This window comes from Selaginella moellendorffii, unplaced genomic scaffold (genome assembly GCF_000143415.4).
Source record: "Selaginella moellendorffii unplaced genomic scaffold, v1.0 SELMOscaffold_78, whole genome shotgun sequence".
Lineage (NCBI taxonomy): Eukaryota > Viridiplantae > Streptophyta > Lycopodiopsida > Selaginellales > Selaginellaceae > Selaginella > Selaginella moellendorffii.
The window spans coordinates 631,735-644,990 of NW_003314339.1; the positions used below are offsets into that span (position 1 = coordinate 631,735).

At 47.1% G+C, this 13,256-nt stretch overlaps 6 protein-coding genes across 11 annotated transcripts; 4 read left to right on the top strand and 2 right to left on the bottom strand.

Annotated features, from left to right (window-relative positions):
• Nucleotides 1-447: 447 nt before the first annotated feature.
• Nucleotides 448-2,185, bottom strand: LOC9662738 (tRNA-specific adenosine deaminase 1). The gene is made up of 8 exons (XM_024660822.1): nucleotides 2,022-2,185; nucleotides 1,852-1,975; nucleotides 1,668-1,804; nucleotides 1,288-1,509; nucleotides 1,052-1,233; nucleotides 772-891; nucleotides 634-715; nucleotides 448-565 (listed from the first exon to the last, which is right to left on the bottom strand). Exons 1-7 carry the CDS (start codon nucleotides 2,152-2,154, stop codon nucleotides 692-694), a joined length of 942 nt encoding a protein of 313 aa, XP_024516590.1. The 5' UTR covers nucleotides 2,155-2,185; the 3' UTR covers nucleotides 448-565; nucleotides 634-691.
• LOC9662739 (probable E3 ubiquitin-protein ligase HERC4) lies at nucleotides 2,125-7,089 on the top strand. Its single transcript, XM_002986992.2, has 32 exons — nucleotides 2,125-2,213; nucleotides 2,271-2,417; nucleotides 2,490-2,645; nucleotides 2,698-2,862; nucleotides 2,912-3,030; nucleotides 3,089-3,136; nucleotides 3,196-3,360; nucleotides 3,421-3,617; nucleotides 3,674-3,811; nucleotides 3,860-3,953; nucleotides 4,003-4,138; nucleotides 4,200-4,273; nucleotides 4,328-4,417; nucleotides 4,468-4,511; nucleotides 4,564-4,630; nucleotides 4,684-4,769; nucleotides 4,828-4,885; nucleotides 4,938-5,033; nucleotides 5,129-5,191; nucleotides 5,243-5,287; nucleotides 5,335-5,430; nucleotides 5,486-5,563; nucleotides 5,614-5,707; nucleotides 5,754-5,833; nucleotides 5,880-5,942; nucleotides 5,995-6,126; nucleotides 6,187-6,275; nucleotides 6,325-6,406; nucleotides 6,465-6,548; nucleotides 6,611-6,685; nucleotides 6,733-6,860; nucleotides 6,916-7,089. Exons 1-32 carry the CDS (start codon nucleotides 2,204-2,206, stop codon nucleotides 7,034-7,036), a joined length of 3,120 nt encoding a protein of 1,039 aa, XP_002987038.2. The 5' UTR covers nucleotides 2,125-2,203; the 3' UTR covers nucleotides 7,037-7,089.
• A 7-nt stretch (nucleotides 7,090-7,096) lies between these two features.
• LOC112341164 (arginine/serine-rich protein PNISR-like) lies at nucleotides 7,097-9,422 on the top strand. Of its 6 annotated transcripts, XM_024660829.1 has the most exons (13): nucleotides 7,097-7,247; nucleotides 7,408-7,429; nucleotides 7,485-7,598; nucleotides 7,666-7,835; nucleotides 7,902-8,024; nucleotides 8,078-8,245; nucleotides 8,300-8,374; nucleotides 8,424-8,490; nucleotides 8,547-9,021; nucleotides 9,079-9,129; nucleotides 9,180-9,233; nucleotides 9,284-9,346; nucleotides 9,393-9,418. In XM_024660829.1, the coding sequence occupies exons 1-12, from the start codon at nucleotides 7,107-7,109 to the stop codon at nucleotides 9,333-9,335; spliced, it is 1,512 nt and encodes a 503-aa protein (XP_024516597.1). In that variant the 5' UTR covers nucleotides 7,097-7,106; the 3' UTR covers nucleotides 9,336-9,346; nucleotides 9,393-9,418. The 6 variants fall into 6 exon arrangements, with proteins under 6 accessions (XP_024516597.1, XP_024516596.1, XP_024516592.1 ...); XM_024660828.1 differs by having other exon boundaries at nucleotides 9,284-9,422; XM_024660824.1 differs by having other exon boundaries at nucleotides 9,079-9,233.
• LOC9662740 lies at nucleotides 9,340-10,344 on the top strand. Its single transcript, XM_002986993.2, has 3 exons — nucleotides 9,340-9,422; nucleotides 9,471-9,851; nucleotides 9,910-10,344. The coding sequence occupies exons 2-3, from the start codon at nucleotides 9,534-9,536 to the stop codon at nucleotides 10,276-10,278; spliced, it is 687 nt and encodes a 228-aa protein (XP_002987039.2). The 5' UTR covers nucleotides 9,340-9,422; nucleotides 9,471-9,533; the 3' UTR covers nucleotides 10,279-10,344.
• A 347-nt stretch (nucleotides 10,345-10,691) lies between these two features.
• Nucleotides 10,692-12,447, top strand: LOC9662741. Its single transcript, XM_002986994.2, has 2 exons — nucleotides 10,692-11,454; nucleotides 11,494-12,447. The coding sequence occupies exons 1-2, from the start codon at nucleotides 10,717-10,719 to the stop codon at nucleotides 12,319-12,321; spliced, it is 1,566 nt and encodes a 521-aa protein (XP_002987040.2). The 5' UTR covers nucleotides 10,692-10,716; the 3' UTR covers nucleotides 12,322-12,447.
• Nucleotides 12,386-13,254, bottom strand: LOC9662742 (60S ribosomal protein L9). The gene is made up of 3 exons (XM_002987043.2): nucleotides 12,832-13,254; nucleotides 12,635-12,757; nucleotides 12,386-12,565 (listed from the first exon to the last, which is right to left on the bottom strand). Exons 1-3 carry the CDS (start codon nucleotides 13,192-13,194, stop codon nucleotides 12,479-12,481), a joined length of 573 nt encoding a protein of 190 aa, XP_002987089.1. The 5' UTR covers nucleotides 13,195-13,254; the 3' UTR covers nucleotides 12,386-12,478.
• Nucleotides 13,255-13,256: the final 2 nt, after the last annotated feature.

Genomic DNA, 13,256 nt, shown 5'->3' on the forward strand with positions numbered 1-13,256 from the left:
GCTTGAGTGATGGTGTAGGAGCAACTCCACACAAGATCATTCCTGGGAAGTGGCAGACATCCCTGGATTGCAAGGGCGCCGCTGCTTTGTGCACTCCAACCGGATCTACAAAGCCGACAAGGCCGAATCGTTGTTGCGAAGATACGAACGTGCCAAGAACGCTCCAGCTGACGAACGCTTCTTCCAGCGATGACAAGATTTTGTTCCGTGTTGTGAGTTGCTAGAAGAACATCTGGGCAATTTCGAAGAATTCCAAAGTTGTGACAGTGATCCAACCGTCGAGGGTTGCTTGGAAGCCAAGGCCGTGGTGATTTATAAGCTCAGCGTGCCTTTCAGCAGCGATCTAATAGTCTTAGACGTAGAGGTTTTCAAGCTTGATGGAAAGATATCTACAAGGCTGATGAAGGCATTTTGTCTAAATTCATCTAACTAAAACTGTCACAAAGCTAAAACAAAGGTGGTCGTTTTGGTATTACTTTTCTAAGGTGTTCGACAGCCACCCAGCAAAAGGTGAATTTAGATGAAGGAGAATCTCTTTGGCTTCCAAATATGTTAGTGCTAACTTCTGCAAGAAAAGAAAAAAGAAAAAGAGAAAGTTAAGAAGCTGTGAGTCAGAAGACTAGGATGCTTTACTTTGCACTCCAAGTAGTTGCTGCAAGCCAAGCCAGGGAAGAAATGCGTCAACAGGTGTCTAAATGATCTCCCCAATGACTTCCTGAGGAAAGAAAACGAAAGTTTTTCAGTATGGAGTGATCTTCTTCTTTGTCTAACCTGTTGAGCTTTGATTCTGTAGCTGGTAACAACGCTCCTTTGCCCGCAGCACCTTGCTTCCTTCCCGTTGTTCCAATGACAACCTCGTGGGAGCCGGACGAGTCCCAGCTGATTGAATATCTAAACAGGGAACGATAGCATCACATATGCTGCCTCGGAGTGAAAGCCAAACCCGCAGGCCAATCCACTTGGATAGAGCATGTAATCCTCCGGAGGTGTTGGTGCCAGCCAAATCACTGGCTGCATACGAGGATTACAAAAGCATTTCACAAAGTCTTACCTGGTTGAGTCTGTAAGGAGCTTCTAGATTCCGTGCCACTGAGCACAGCCGGCCGAAAGTAGCTCTTTGCAGGGCCTCTATGCACGCCAGGTCGGAAACCAGTGGCGATGCTTTCGTGCTCCTAGCAACAGTAATCGTCGAGATGTATACTGGTTCGTTGAGGAACAAGGACAAGAGAGCTCCTACAAACAGTGTTTGATCCAGGAGCCATAGGGATGGAGGAAATCCAGACTCACCTTGAACTCCCAAAACATTCCATCTTGCGATCTTGTCGCTACAACTCATAGAAAAAGTGGCATCTCCCCGGCCAGGCTTTCGCCTAAGCATGCCCGTTGTCTGCAGGCTTTGTTCCGAGTGAACTTGTGTAGACACCAGCTTTGCCCCCGTCGTGCAGCAAAATTCACTGTGATCGTCTTCTCCGGCGCCAGGATCAACTCCTAAGATGCATGCGTCTCCACCTATCAAGTAGAAAGAACCGGATGATCAAAGATCTATAGTATGGAAGAACCAGATGATCAAAGAAATAGAATGGAAGAACCGGATGATCAAAGAGATAGAGTGGAAGAACCAGATGATCAAAGAGATAGTGGATGATCAAAGAGATAGTAAGACTTACAAGGTGACTGGCTGATGTAGAGATGGAGTCGAATCTCTGGACGCATACGCAGTCTGCCATTATCATCCCTCTTGAAAAACTTGGAACGAGAATCTTGCCCCTCATCTACAAAAGACCCGATGTCCGTGTATAAAAGCCTGCATTGCGCGTGATAATATATATGAAGAACAACGGGATAACTTACTTGAGCAGTGTTCTCCTAGCGATCACTTCGGCATGGCAATCGTTGATTGTGTCGCCAGCAAGGCTGCGTTGAGAGCCTCCCAGGCATTTGGTCCCAGTTCCCAATGCAATCACTCGCAAAGAAGCTGAATCGAATCGTTGGAACAATCGTGTAAACCATCTAATCTATACCTATTGACGAATCGCAATCGGAGACTAAGAATGCTCCGAGAACTGTGTATTCACCGCCCTGTGGCTTCCCTTTCTTTGGCAAGCACTTGTAGCGCTCCAGCACTGCCTTGGACACACACTCCCCCCAGTCCATGTCCTTATAAACCCTAATATTTTGTTTCTCCAATTTTAGGACTAGGGCTATGGAGCAAGGTATGGCGCGCGTAAAAATTTTCGATGATCTTAGTGACAGTGATGGAATCCATGTAGTGTACGCATGGGGGAGGGGCGATTTTGGTCAGCTTGGTGTGGGCGAGCTCCCTCGCCAGTGCAGCACTTTCGTTTGGATCAGCAGCCTCGCTCACAAGGACGTGGTACACATTGCCGCCAGTGATTATCATACGGCATTTCTAACAGGTGAGAGTGAGTGATTCGAGCGATCCTTCCTTCCTTTCTCGCGATTGTTTCCACTAAAAACTTTGTTTCTAGACGAAGGGGAACTCTACACAACTGGCTCGAACGATTCCGGACAGCTTGGAACGAAATCTTCCGGGTGTGAATTCTCTCCCGTGAGAGTTTCAATGCTAGATACTTCACTTGTTTCTCACGTTGCGACGGGCCAGGGTCACACCGTCGCTGTGACTGGTATCTTTTTCTTTCCCCTCGTGTTCCTTCTAGCTTAAACTTTGAGTTTCAGACACTGGCTCGCTAGTTTCCTGGGGATGTGGCGAGTTTGGCCAGCTCGGTCTCAAGGATGCGGCTGGAGTTTTTACCAGCCCGCTGCCTCGCTTCCTTCGCGGTTCTCGCGAACTCCTGTTCGTCCGTGTTGCTTGTGGTTCTAGCCATACACTCGCTCTCACAGGTAAATCGCTCAAGGTTGATGAGATTCATACCTCTGTGCATGGTTCCAGGCAGCGGGGACGTTTACTCATTCGGACAAGGCACTTTTGGTGCTCTCGGTCACGGAACCACGGAAAGCTGCAGCTCGCCGGTGATTGTTGACAGCCTTTGGGGCTTGGGAATCGTCCAGGTATTTGTCTGTGTTATCTATACAGAAAACTAGAATCCCGTGGATCTGTGCATTGGAGATTGCCTGCGGTGACAATCACAGCTGCGCTTTGACAGTTGAGGGTCAGGTATGTTCTACTCTCGAACTTCATCGAAGGCAAAAAGTTTGTAATTGATAAGTTTGCAGCTCTTTAGTTGGGGACGAGGAAAGTATGGGCAGCTTGGCTGTGGAAGCGTTGAAAACCATTTGCAGCCGGTGCCTGTCACGGCTCTCAGTGATCGTCTGCTTACTCAGGTTGTCTGTGGTGCGGACTATACCATGGCCATTGATTCAGATGGGCAGCTTTTTTCAGTGAGTTTTAGTTTTTTGCATACATGAACTAGGATGAGCTTACGAGTTTGCTTGCTGCAGTGGGGGCATGGTCACTGGGGTCAGACAGGCCATGGCACTCAAGATAACATCCTTGTTCCAAAGCTGGTTTGCTCGCTTGAAAATGACAATATTGTCCAGGCAAGTGCGGGAGCTCGTCATGCTGTAGCCTTAACATCAGGAGGTGGCGTTTATGCGTGGGGTGACAATGAGCAAGGACAAGTTTTACCTGGAGGGAGGTAACTAAAAGAACTCAGCAATGCCTGTGGCCATTTGAACCATATTTCCTTTTCAGTTCGATCGTGCAGCTCACACCATTGTTGCTAAACTTGTCGCAAATAAGTTCCAAGCAAGTGGTTTATGTGGTGGCAGGGGGAGAACATACGCTTGTAGCGTTTGACTGCGATGAAAAGCAATTGTCGACACTGATTGAGTAAGCTTCAAGTGCTTTCAACTACAAACGTTACGTTTTGTTTCACAGCCTACAAGGAGATGAAAAGAAGATGCATAAACTTGATAAACACGGAGCAGGATTGCGGGCGTTAAAACTTCCTTGCCTCCATATTTTGTTTCAAGTGAGCTTTTCTTCTACTTGGGCCTTCAATTTTTTTGCGTTTGAAACAGGAAACAAGAAACAAAGCCGCATTGCTGCATAGTTTGGAAAGTGTATTTTCCTCGCCCAAGTTCTTAATCATGTCTTTCAAGTCCCACTCGGCATGCTGGTGTGGAACGAGAGAAGATGATTCGTTTTCTCCTGATGGTAATGTCTTATGCTTTGTAGTTCATTCTTACTCATTAAATTCTTGTTCTTTATTTAAAAGCACCGGAAACTGAACTTAACATTAGCTACATACAAAATGTTTATCACAAAATATTGGAACTCTACGACCCGGATGTAAATGCATCTTTCTGTCAAGTATGTGCTAATGTTTTCTTTTACGGATTGCAGGTTGTTCAAAGACTCGGGGCCTCTATTATTCGATTACTTGATTCCATCGAAAAGCACATCGATAATGCGGCGGAATCCAGGTGGCTGCGGGTACGCTACTTTCATCTCAATTTAATAGAACTAACTCTGCCAACTAACAGGCTTTGCTGATCATTCTACAATGTCCCCTCGTAGGAGAGAAAGGGTCCTGTAACTTAAGTTCATAATTTTCCTGCTAAATGTGTCCCGCATTACAGACTTGGCGATATTATATCTGTAAAGCTTTTTACTTTGTTTACTCAGGTATCCTCGTCCGGAGAACGGGTACGTCTTTCTTTTTCTATGTCGGAAGTTTTTTTTAATGTCCTTTGCTTCAGATAATGGAGGAATACTTAAAAGGATATCCGAAAGAAGTTTTTGGTGGTCGATTTGTCCGAGGAGTTCAAAACTTCATTGTAAATAGGTGCTTTCAAATAGTTTTTGCTTCTTCTTTTGAATGCTTTTTTTTTTGTTAAAACCAGAAACGATTTGTTAAACGGAAGAGGTCCCGTTCCTGTTGATATCTCTGCAGCTTTGAAGGTTTCCAGTAATTATTATTATTTGTTTAGTGTTTCTGATATGGAAATTCCAGGTTTTGTCGATACTTCATACTGTGAACGAAAAGGAGAAACTTGTACATTTAAGTGAATTTTATAACTCTGCTGTTAGCCAGGACGCTGACCTTCAGGTAACTCTTTGGGCATTGAATGCCGCACAAGAAAAATCCTTTGGGTGGCAGTATTGTGCTCTATATGCGAGCTTTAACCATTCTACTAAATGTAGGCAGAATATTTGAAATGGTTACATGTTCAATATAAAATGCAACCATTGATCTGCTACTGTCAGGTAGTGTACGTAAATCTTAATTGACAGCACATCTTCCTTTCTTACTTACAGGTGCCTTTTATTCTTTCTGCGGAAGCCAAGAGCCGAATATTACAAGTAAGCGCAAAACTACTTTTCTGGATTGTGTTCACGTTCTTTCGCAGGTTGAAGCGAATATTCAAAAGCAACATATTGTGCAGGCATCCATGATTGAGCATATGCTTGGGAATGCATCGGCTAGTCCCTTCTTGGTTCTTCAGGTAAGATGGATAGCTTCCACGTTGTCAGTACTTTTTCTTACTGAAAATTCTACAGGTGAGAAGAACCTCTCTTGTACAAGACAGTTTGCATCAGCTGTCTTTACATCATTACGAGCTGAAAAAGCCACTCATGGTCAGAAGACATTTCTCGTAACCATCGTTTCTTACTGACAAAGAGTACAGGTTATATTTGAGGGAGAATCAGGCGTGGACCAAGGAGGTGTCACAAAGGAGTTTTTCCAGCTTCTGGTTCGCGATCTCTTCAATGTTGGCTATGGTGAGGTTGTTATCCTTGGAATGAAGGCCGTAACTTTTATGGACAGGGATGTTTACATACAGCGAGGAGTCACGATACTTTTGGTTCAACTCCAATTCTATGGAGACAGATCTTGAATTTCAGCTGGTACAAAAGCTTGCATTTTGCCGTAGCTTTATAGATCGTTCTGTAGGTTGGAATTATTTTGGGACTGGCGATTTACAACGGTGTCATTCTGGACGTTCACTTTCCACTTGTAAGTGTGTGATGTTTAAGACTCGAGACTTTAAGTTCTCCAAATTTTACAGGTAGTATACAAAAAGCTTCTGGGGATCGATCCTCGGCTCCAGGACCTACGGGATTTGCAGCCTCAAGTTTACAGGAGTCTTAACAGCCTTTTGTCCATGGAAGAGATCGAGTCAATGGACTTGTATTTCGAGGTAGCTGTTTATGTATTTTGAAGCAGGCTTTTAACCCGGCCTTTGTGACTGTGGTGGAAGGTTTCATATGACTGTTTTGGAGAGATCAAAACACATGAACTCATACCAAACGGCTCGTCCGTGCAAGTTACAGGCGAGAACAAACAAAGGTAAGCTTTCAAATTTGCATCACCAAATTCATACGCTTGCTCATTACAGATATGTTGATCTATACGTCAATTACCTGCTTGAAACATCAATCGCGACCCAGTTTTCTGCCTTTAAGCGGGGCTTCCTTCAGGTTGGCATTGAATGTTTCTTTGTGTCTGAGCTGGATCGTTTCTCTCTTTCTCGTCCAGGTTTGCGGTGGACCGGCCTTACGCCTTTTCCAGTATGAAGAACTAGAGCTGCTCATCTGTGGTTTACGTCACTACGACTTCGATGTCCGTGAGACCGATTACTCACTCACACTAAAACTAAAGCCTTGAACCATGGTTTTCTCCAGGCACTGGAACGAGGAACGACGTACAAAGGAGGCTACACGAAGGACAGCAATGTCATTCAGTGGTTTTGGAACCTGGTAAGCCTTTCGTTCTTTCCTCTAGATCTCTAAGTTATAAACCCTAGGTGAAAGAGATGAGCGTCGAGGAGAAGAAGCAGCTCCTCTTCTTTACCACCGGAAACGATCGCGCACCCGTGGGAGGCCTGGGAAGCTTAAAACTTATAATCCAACGCAATGGAGATGATACTGAGAGGTAAGTTTCCATCTTTCCTACTTACGCTTTCTTAACTTACTCTACTTTTTACCAGGCTCCCGACGGCTCATACGTGTTTTAACATTTTACTTCTCCCGGAGTATAGCTCCCAAGAAAAGCTGGCTGACCGGCTTAAGCTGGCAATTTCGAACTCCACAGGCTTTGGCTTGCAATGATACTTAAGTAACGAGCCTTTGGAATAGAAACTATTTTAATTTTAGGGTTGTAACTGGAGAGTACGAGGCTATGGAGCAGCAATGGATCGATGCGCCGCCACCGCCGCCGCTGCCGCCTCCACAGCAGCCGCCGCCTCCGCCATGGCAGCCGCAATTGGATCGTCCTCTCCAGCAGCAACAACATGGTCAGTTTTATGCACAGCAAGATCAGGTAACCCCTATTGTTTGCTGCTTGCTTGATGATTCCATTCCATTATCCATCCCACGCTATGGCACCATTTTATCCGAGAGATTGTTTCTCGCTTCTTCTGTGTGGCATGAGAGATTAGAAATCCTCTTCTCTGGTCTTACGAGTGTCGCCTTTTTCGTAGGCTTCCTCTGGATTGACTCAAGGTAGTGTGCGGTGACGTTTGGTTGTGGGAGGGATTTGGCTCACATTGTCTTCCAGCTGTGGATTGGGCCGCCAAAGCCAAGGCTTGGATGAGCGCAAAATCTGCTGAGGGACGTATGAAAGCTGTAGCTCTGGATCCTCCTCCGGAAAGCTTGCAGCAGCCAAACGGAGGTAACTTTGGCTGCCATGATCGATCACTCACACTCAACGTTTTCCTCTCGGTGTTTTTCGGTAGCAGCATTTTCTCCGCACCCTCACTTCTTGCCTCGGCCTCCAGAACTGCAACCACGTCCAGCGCAAGTGTTACACCGTCTTTCTAGCGTCGATCCCTCGCAACATGGCTTCTCTGGAAGTCCATCAGGTGTTGTGTGGAGCGTTACTCCGACCATGCCGCTTCCACCTTCTCAAGTATGTCTTTTTTCGCTGTTCCCGCTCTTTTTTTTTTTCTTCTCAGGCTTGTTTCTCATTGACCAGACTTTTCATCCCATTCAGCAACAGCCAACGTTTCCGAGGCTCCACGGCGTGGCATATCGACCAGCATTTGCTTTTGGAGCTAGTCCAGCTGTTCCAGTCGTTGATCCCGCGCAGCAAAAGAAGGTGCGTGAACAAGGGAAAAGGAATACCGCTCTTGTTCATCTCTTAATATACAGGCACCCGTTCCTTCTTGGCTGAGGGAGGAACTGAAGAAAAAGGTGAGGACGCCATCACTTGGCCCTGTCACGGACGTGACGAGAAAAAATACTTCGGAGGTTCTGAGGCCTGGCATAGACAGCACGCCAGTTTCGCCAGGTGGAAGTGAAACAGAAGGAGATGATGAGGTACTGCAAAAAAGGCATCTCACTGTTTTACGTGGACTTGCTCGTGACTTGCAGGACGATGCTGAAAGTGCTGCCACTTCTGTGATCAATCAAGAGATAAAGAGAGTTCTAACTGACGTTCTTTTGAAGGTATAATTAATTTATCATTTCCTTACTTTGCATCATCCATTTCAAACAGGTGACGGACGGGCTTTTCAATGAAATAGCACAAGAAATATTTGACGAGGAAGAGGTGAAGTCCCACGGTACGAGTTCTATGTTACTTTAGTTTTGTGCTGATTTAAAAATGGATTTTGTGAAGCCTCGGAAAAGAGGGAGACGGACAACATCCCGGCACCCAGTGCAGCTCCTGCCAGAGTTGTAGTTGCTGCTGGCGATGGTGAGGAAGCAGAGATAGATACGAACTGCGCGGGGAATTTCCTTGGCCTTGCAAGCTACGATTCAGATGACGACCAGACAGAAAAGAACGACAAGAAGTCCACCAGCAGAGACACAGAACATGCTAAGGTGCCAAATAGTGAGAACCCTGTGGTTGCGGACCATCTCAAAACACAGGAAAAGTCTACTGGTCGTGAGCAGCTGCTGGCAAGGGATTCAGAACGCAACAAAGAGAATGAAGGTGACCCAAAGCTGAAGGAGAAGAAATCAAGAAAGGACAGGCGAACTGAACATAATCTGAAGGGAAAGAGATACGAGCGCCATACTCCACGAAGTCGAAGCAGAAGCAGGAGTTTCTCTCCCAGGCGCTCCAGAAGTAGGAGCCCAAGTCGGAGAAGGTGTGTGTGTGTGATATTTAAAGTTCCGTGTTTGGAGCTGACAAATGTTCATGTCAGGAGTGACAAGCGACGGAGAAGCAGGTCTCGGTCGCCCAGACACTCTCAAAGGTTGGTTTTAGACATCGTGCAAACACTGACATCTTGCGTGCGTGTTTTAGAGATTCATCGCGTTCCTTCTCACGGTCCACTTCTTCTCCTCGTGAAGCTCGGAGGTACGTTTTTTGCCTTTTCCTTCTTAGTTTTATGTTGGAACCTTACTTAGACACAAGCACTCGAGGTCAAGGTCACCTGGACACTGGCACAGTAGGAGATAGATGAATCAATGGTAAGCCATCCCGGCTTTACGGTTTTGAAGGTCACTTTGTCTGCAGTATGTGATTGCCGTTGCAAAATGTGGTGAGGTAATTAAGTGTCTTTTTTAGCTGTTAACTGACCTTGTTCTGTCTCAGGAATATCCATATCTCAAGTCTGAGGTTCTTGTTTGAGGATTCGGGGAAAGTGTTTTAACAGGCATGTCATCGAGGTCCTTGTTCTGGTGGTGCAATCCTGTATGCAGCAGGCAATTCTCCGGCCGTTTTCCTGTTGCTTGCTGTCGATTGGCCTTAAGGCAAGAACATACCCAGAGGATGATTGCAAGGGGATGGAGATGGGAGGAAAGTGAAGCTTTTGAGGAGAGTTTCAGCGATGCCGTGGACATGTTCAACAAGAGGGATTATTACAAGTGCCACGACATATTTGAGGCGCTCTGGAATGACGCAGAGGAACCTCAGCGAACTCTTCTTCATGCTTTGCTGCAATCTTCGGTTGGACTCTACCATCTTCTCAACCAGGTAAAGCTTTTTATCACAAGCTCAAAGAAAAGAACTAACACAGCTGTGCTCGGTGTAGAACTATAGAGGTGCTATGGTAGAATTAGGAGAGGGAGTATCAAAGTTTGGCAAGCTAAAGCTGAAGAAGGGACCATTCTACGAATTTGACAAGGAAATGAGAGCTGTCTTGGACTTTTTGTACAATACTCAACTGGAGAACGCAGCTTGCAATGATGATTTTTGTATTACGATGGATGGTTCCCAAGAAAATTATCAACTCTTGGGCAACTTTGGCGCGGGCGAAGAGTTGTACAAATTGGAAAAAGATGTAGCAGGTTATGGACACAGCCTCATATTTTCACCAACGAGAGTTGAACAAAAGAACAGCAGTCCAAGTGTGAAACTTCCAATATTACTTGCATGTGAAGGGGATTTGAATGAGTTGTAATAGCTTGAAGTTTTTTATATTGGAACATAAAATACTTTGGAATATGAAAATTTACATTTTGAAGTTTCACTTTTATATTGAAATGGAAAGGCGCGGCGGTGGAAATATGATCAAGGGAGAAAGGAAGAAAAGGAACATTTTCATGTTCATCCTAGAATTGAGGCCACATCCACTTTGACATACCAGATCGCAAGAAGAATATAGTTACCTATACCAAGCGGGCTCTTTCAAAGTTGGCGAGAAGCTGTTAGGTCAGTAAACGGTGGCTGCTAGATCGGCTGGAATTCGCCCCAGGAGTTGCTGCCAGCTTTATAGTTGATGCATTTCTTCCTTGGCAACCAAAACTCGAACTCTGCTTAAAAAACCGACCCTTTTAGAAAGAGAGAAATAATCCAAGAAAACAGCTCTAGGGTTTTAGGAGAGGGAGAAGGAGAAGCGATGAAGGCCTTGGTTTTCGAGGTGTGGGACTTGATGATCTGTGAGACTCGGCCGAGTTCCAAGCTGCCCGAGTCGTCCAAGATACGCCTGGATACCGGCAAGTCCAAGACGCTTATCAAGCGCCCTCATCTGGATGCGTTTCTCAAGCGCATGGCGGAGCTGTTCGTGCTGATTCCCTACACCACTCGCTCGCGGGGCGTCACTGACAAGGTGCTGGACGCGCTGGAGCCGGATGAGCACCGCTTCTCGCACAGGTTCTTCCTCGATTCGTGCGGCAATGGGATCCATGGCAAGACCAAGGACTTGAGGATCCTGCAATGGCCCATGGACCAGGTGATCGCTGTGGACGATTCGTGCTCCAAGTACGACAGCCACTCCGACAACGTTGTGATCATCCCAACGTTCAGTCGGACTGATCTGCGGAAGGACCGGGTGCTGCTGGATCTTATGCCGTTTCTCGAGGGTCTTGCCAAGCGCGAAGTCGAGGACGTGAGGCCGGCCATCCGTGCGAGGTTTTTCGAGAACTTCCCGGTCGCGAAGAAGGGTAATCGGAAGCGGATGTTCGAGATGGTGCTCGAGAAGAATGTTCGGCCGGTGGAGACGGTTCTAGTTGATGATCCGCCAATAGAGGACAAGAATGTGGTCGATCTGGATCCGGATGAGGAAACGAATGTGGTGGATCCGGTTGAAGCGATGGAAACGAAGGTAAGTGATCTGGTGGAAGCGATGGAAACGAAGGTGAGTGACCAGGATGAAGTGGAAGAGATGGAAACGAAGGTGAGTGACCAGGATGAAGTGGAAGAGATGGAAACGAAAGTGAATGATCAGGACGAGCCAGTGGAAACGAAGGCGAGCGATCGGGAAGAGCCAGTGGAAGAGAGGGTAAAGAAGGTCCGCTGGCTCATTCCAGAGATGGAAAAGAATCGGGAAGAGCCAGTGGAAGAGATGGAAAAGGTGGCGAAGAAAGAGACGCGGAGGAATGAGCAACCGAGTGAAAGAGGGAGGATCAAAGCACTCGGCCGCGCGCTGCTAAAGGTTTTGCGTCAGCCAGTTCTTCATCCCAACTTGGAGATGCGACCCGACGGTTTTTGCAAGCTCGAGGAGCTGCTGGAGCTGGATTTCATGACAAAGTCAGGTGTACCTCTCAGCTCCCACACTGCTGCCGAGGCGATCAAGGCGGTGGACAAGCTGACTAAAAAGTTGGCCAAGATGGTGGACGAAACCGGAGCGCTTTACATCGGAGCACTCCAGGAACCAGTGGCACCTAATGGTGAGACCGAGCAGCTGTTCCAGAAGATCGAGAAGTCCCCGGTTTGTGTCTACGGCACATCCAAGCAGGAACTGGAGGAGATCATGAAGAATGGCCTCACGGCTTCGAGCTCGAACCCGATGTACCTGGTGATGGCAGTGCCGGACGCGGAGATCGCGAGTAGCATGCGCAACTCCAGCGAGGTTCTCATCACCGTCAACTTCCAGAAAGCTCGCAAGGACAGGAGCATCGAGTTCTACACGTCAGAGAATGGCTTGATCTTCAGCAGTGGCTCCATACTGGTCAAGTACTTCAAGCAGGTGGTGGAGCTGCCAAGCAACAAAGTGCTGCTCTAGCTCCGGCCAAGGGGCCTCGGTTCTTAAGAGTAGTTAGATCTTTTCTCAAGTCTTGGAACGAATCTATAAGAAAGTTTTCTAGATATTTAATCAATCAGTCTTCGATTGGCTTCCAAAAAAACGAAACATAAGAGAAAAAACGTCCTCATACCATAAGCTACTCTTCCTCCGCGATCGTCCCCTTCTCGCTCACGTAGATACCATCCAAGAACTTCCTGATGTCCTTGTTCTTCACATGGCATTTCTGGCAGCAAAAAAAAGAAGAAACATCACCTCTGAAAAACTGATATTTGCTTCTTCTCTCATCTCATACCTGGTTGATGAGAGCAGCGGATCTCGAGACAAGCTCGATGTCATTCCCCTCGAGAACAAGCTCGTCCTTGACCTTCTCTGTCCTGGTCACTGTGACGCCGGGGAGCATGTCCACGGTTCTCACCTGGAAAACAAGCACAAGCAATGGTGGTGGTGGTGTCAAGCCCAGCAGGAAGAAATCTGGAAGAAAACACTCACTCTCTTCTCGCCCAGAAAGTTGCGGATCTCGATGTTCTGCTTGGTGGCCGAGATGTTGGCGTTGATGGGGAAATGAGCGTAGACGAACCTCATCTTGTACTGGAAGCCCTTGGTCACTCCCGTGATGAGATTCTTGACGTGGCTCACGGCAGTGCGGATGGCAGCGATGGTCTTGCGCGATCCGAACCAGGCCTCCACCTTGAGCTTCCTCCCATTCTCCAGCATCTGGAAATCCAGGTTGAGATGCTTGAAATTCCGGAGGAGAACGCCGCGGGGCCCCGACACGCGGATCTGCTTCGCCCTGATCTCCACCTTCACCCCCTCGGGGATGTCCATCGTCTGCGAGGACAGGATCGTCTTCATGGCGCTCCTCCCTCGCTCCTCCCCAAGAATGCAAGACGGCCTGCCCTAACCCTAAACCCTAA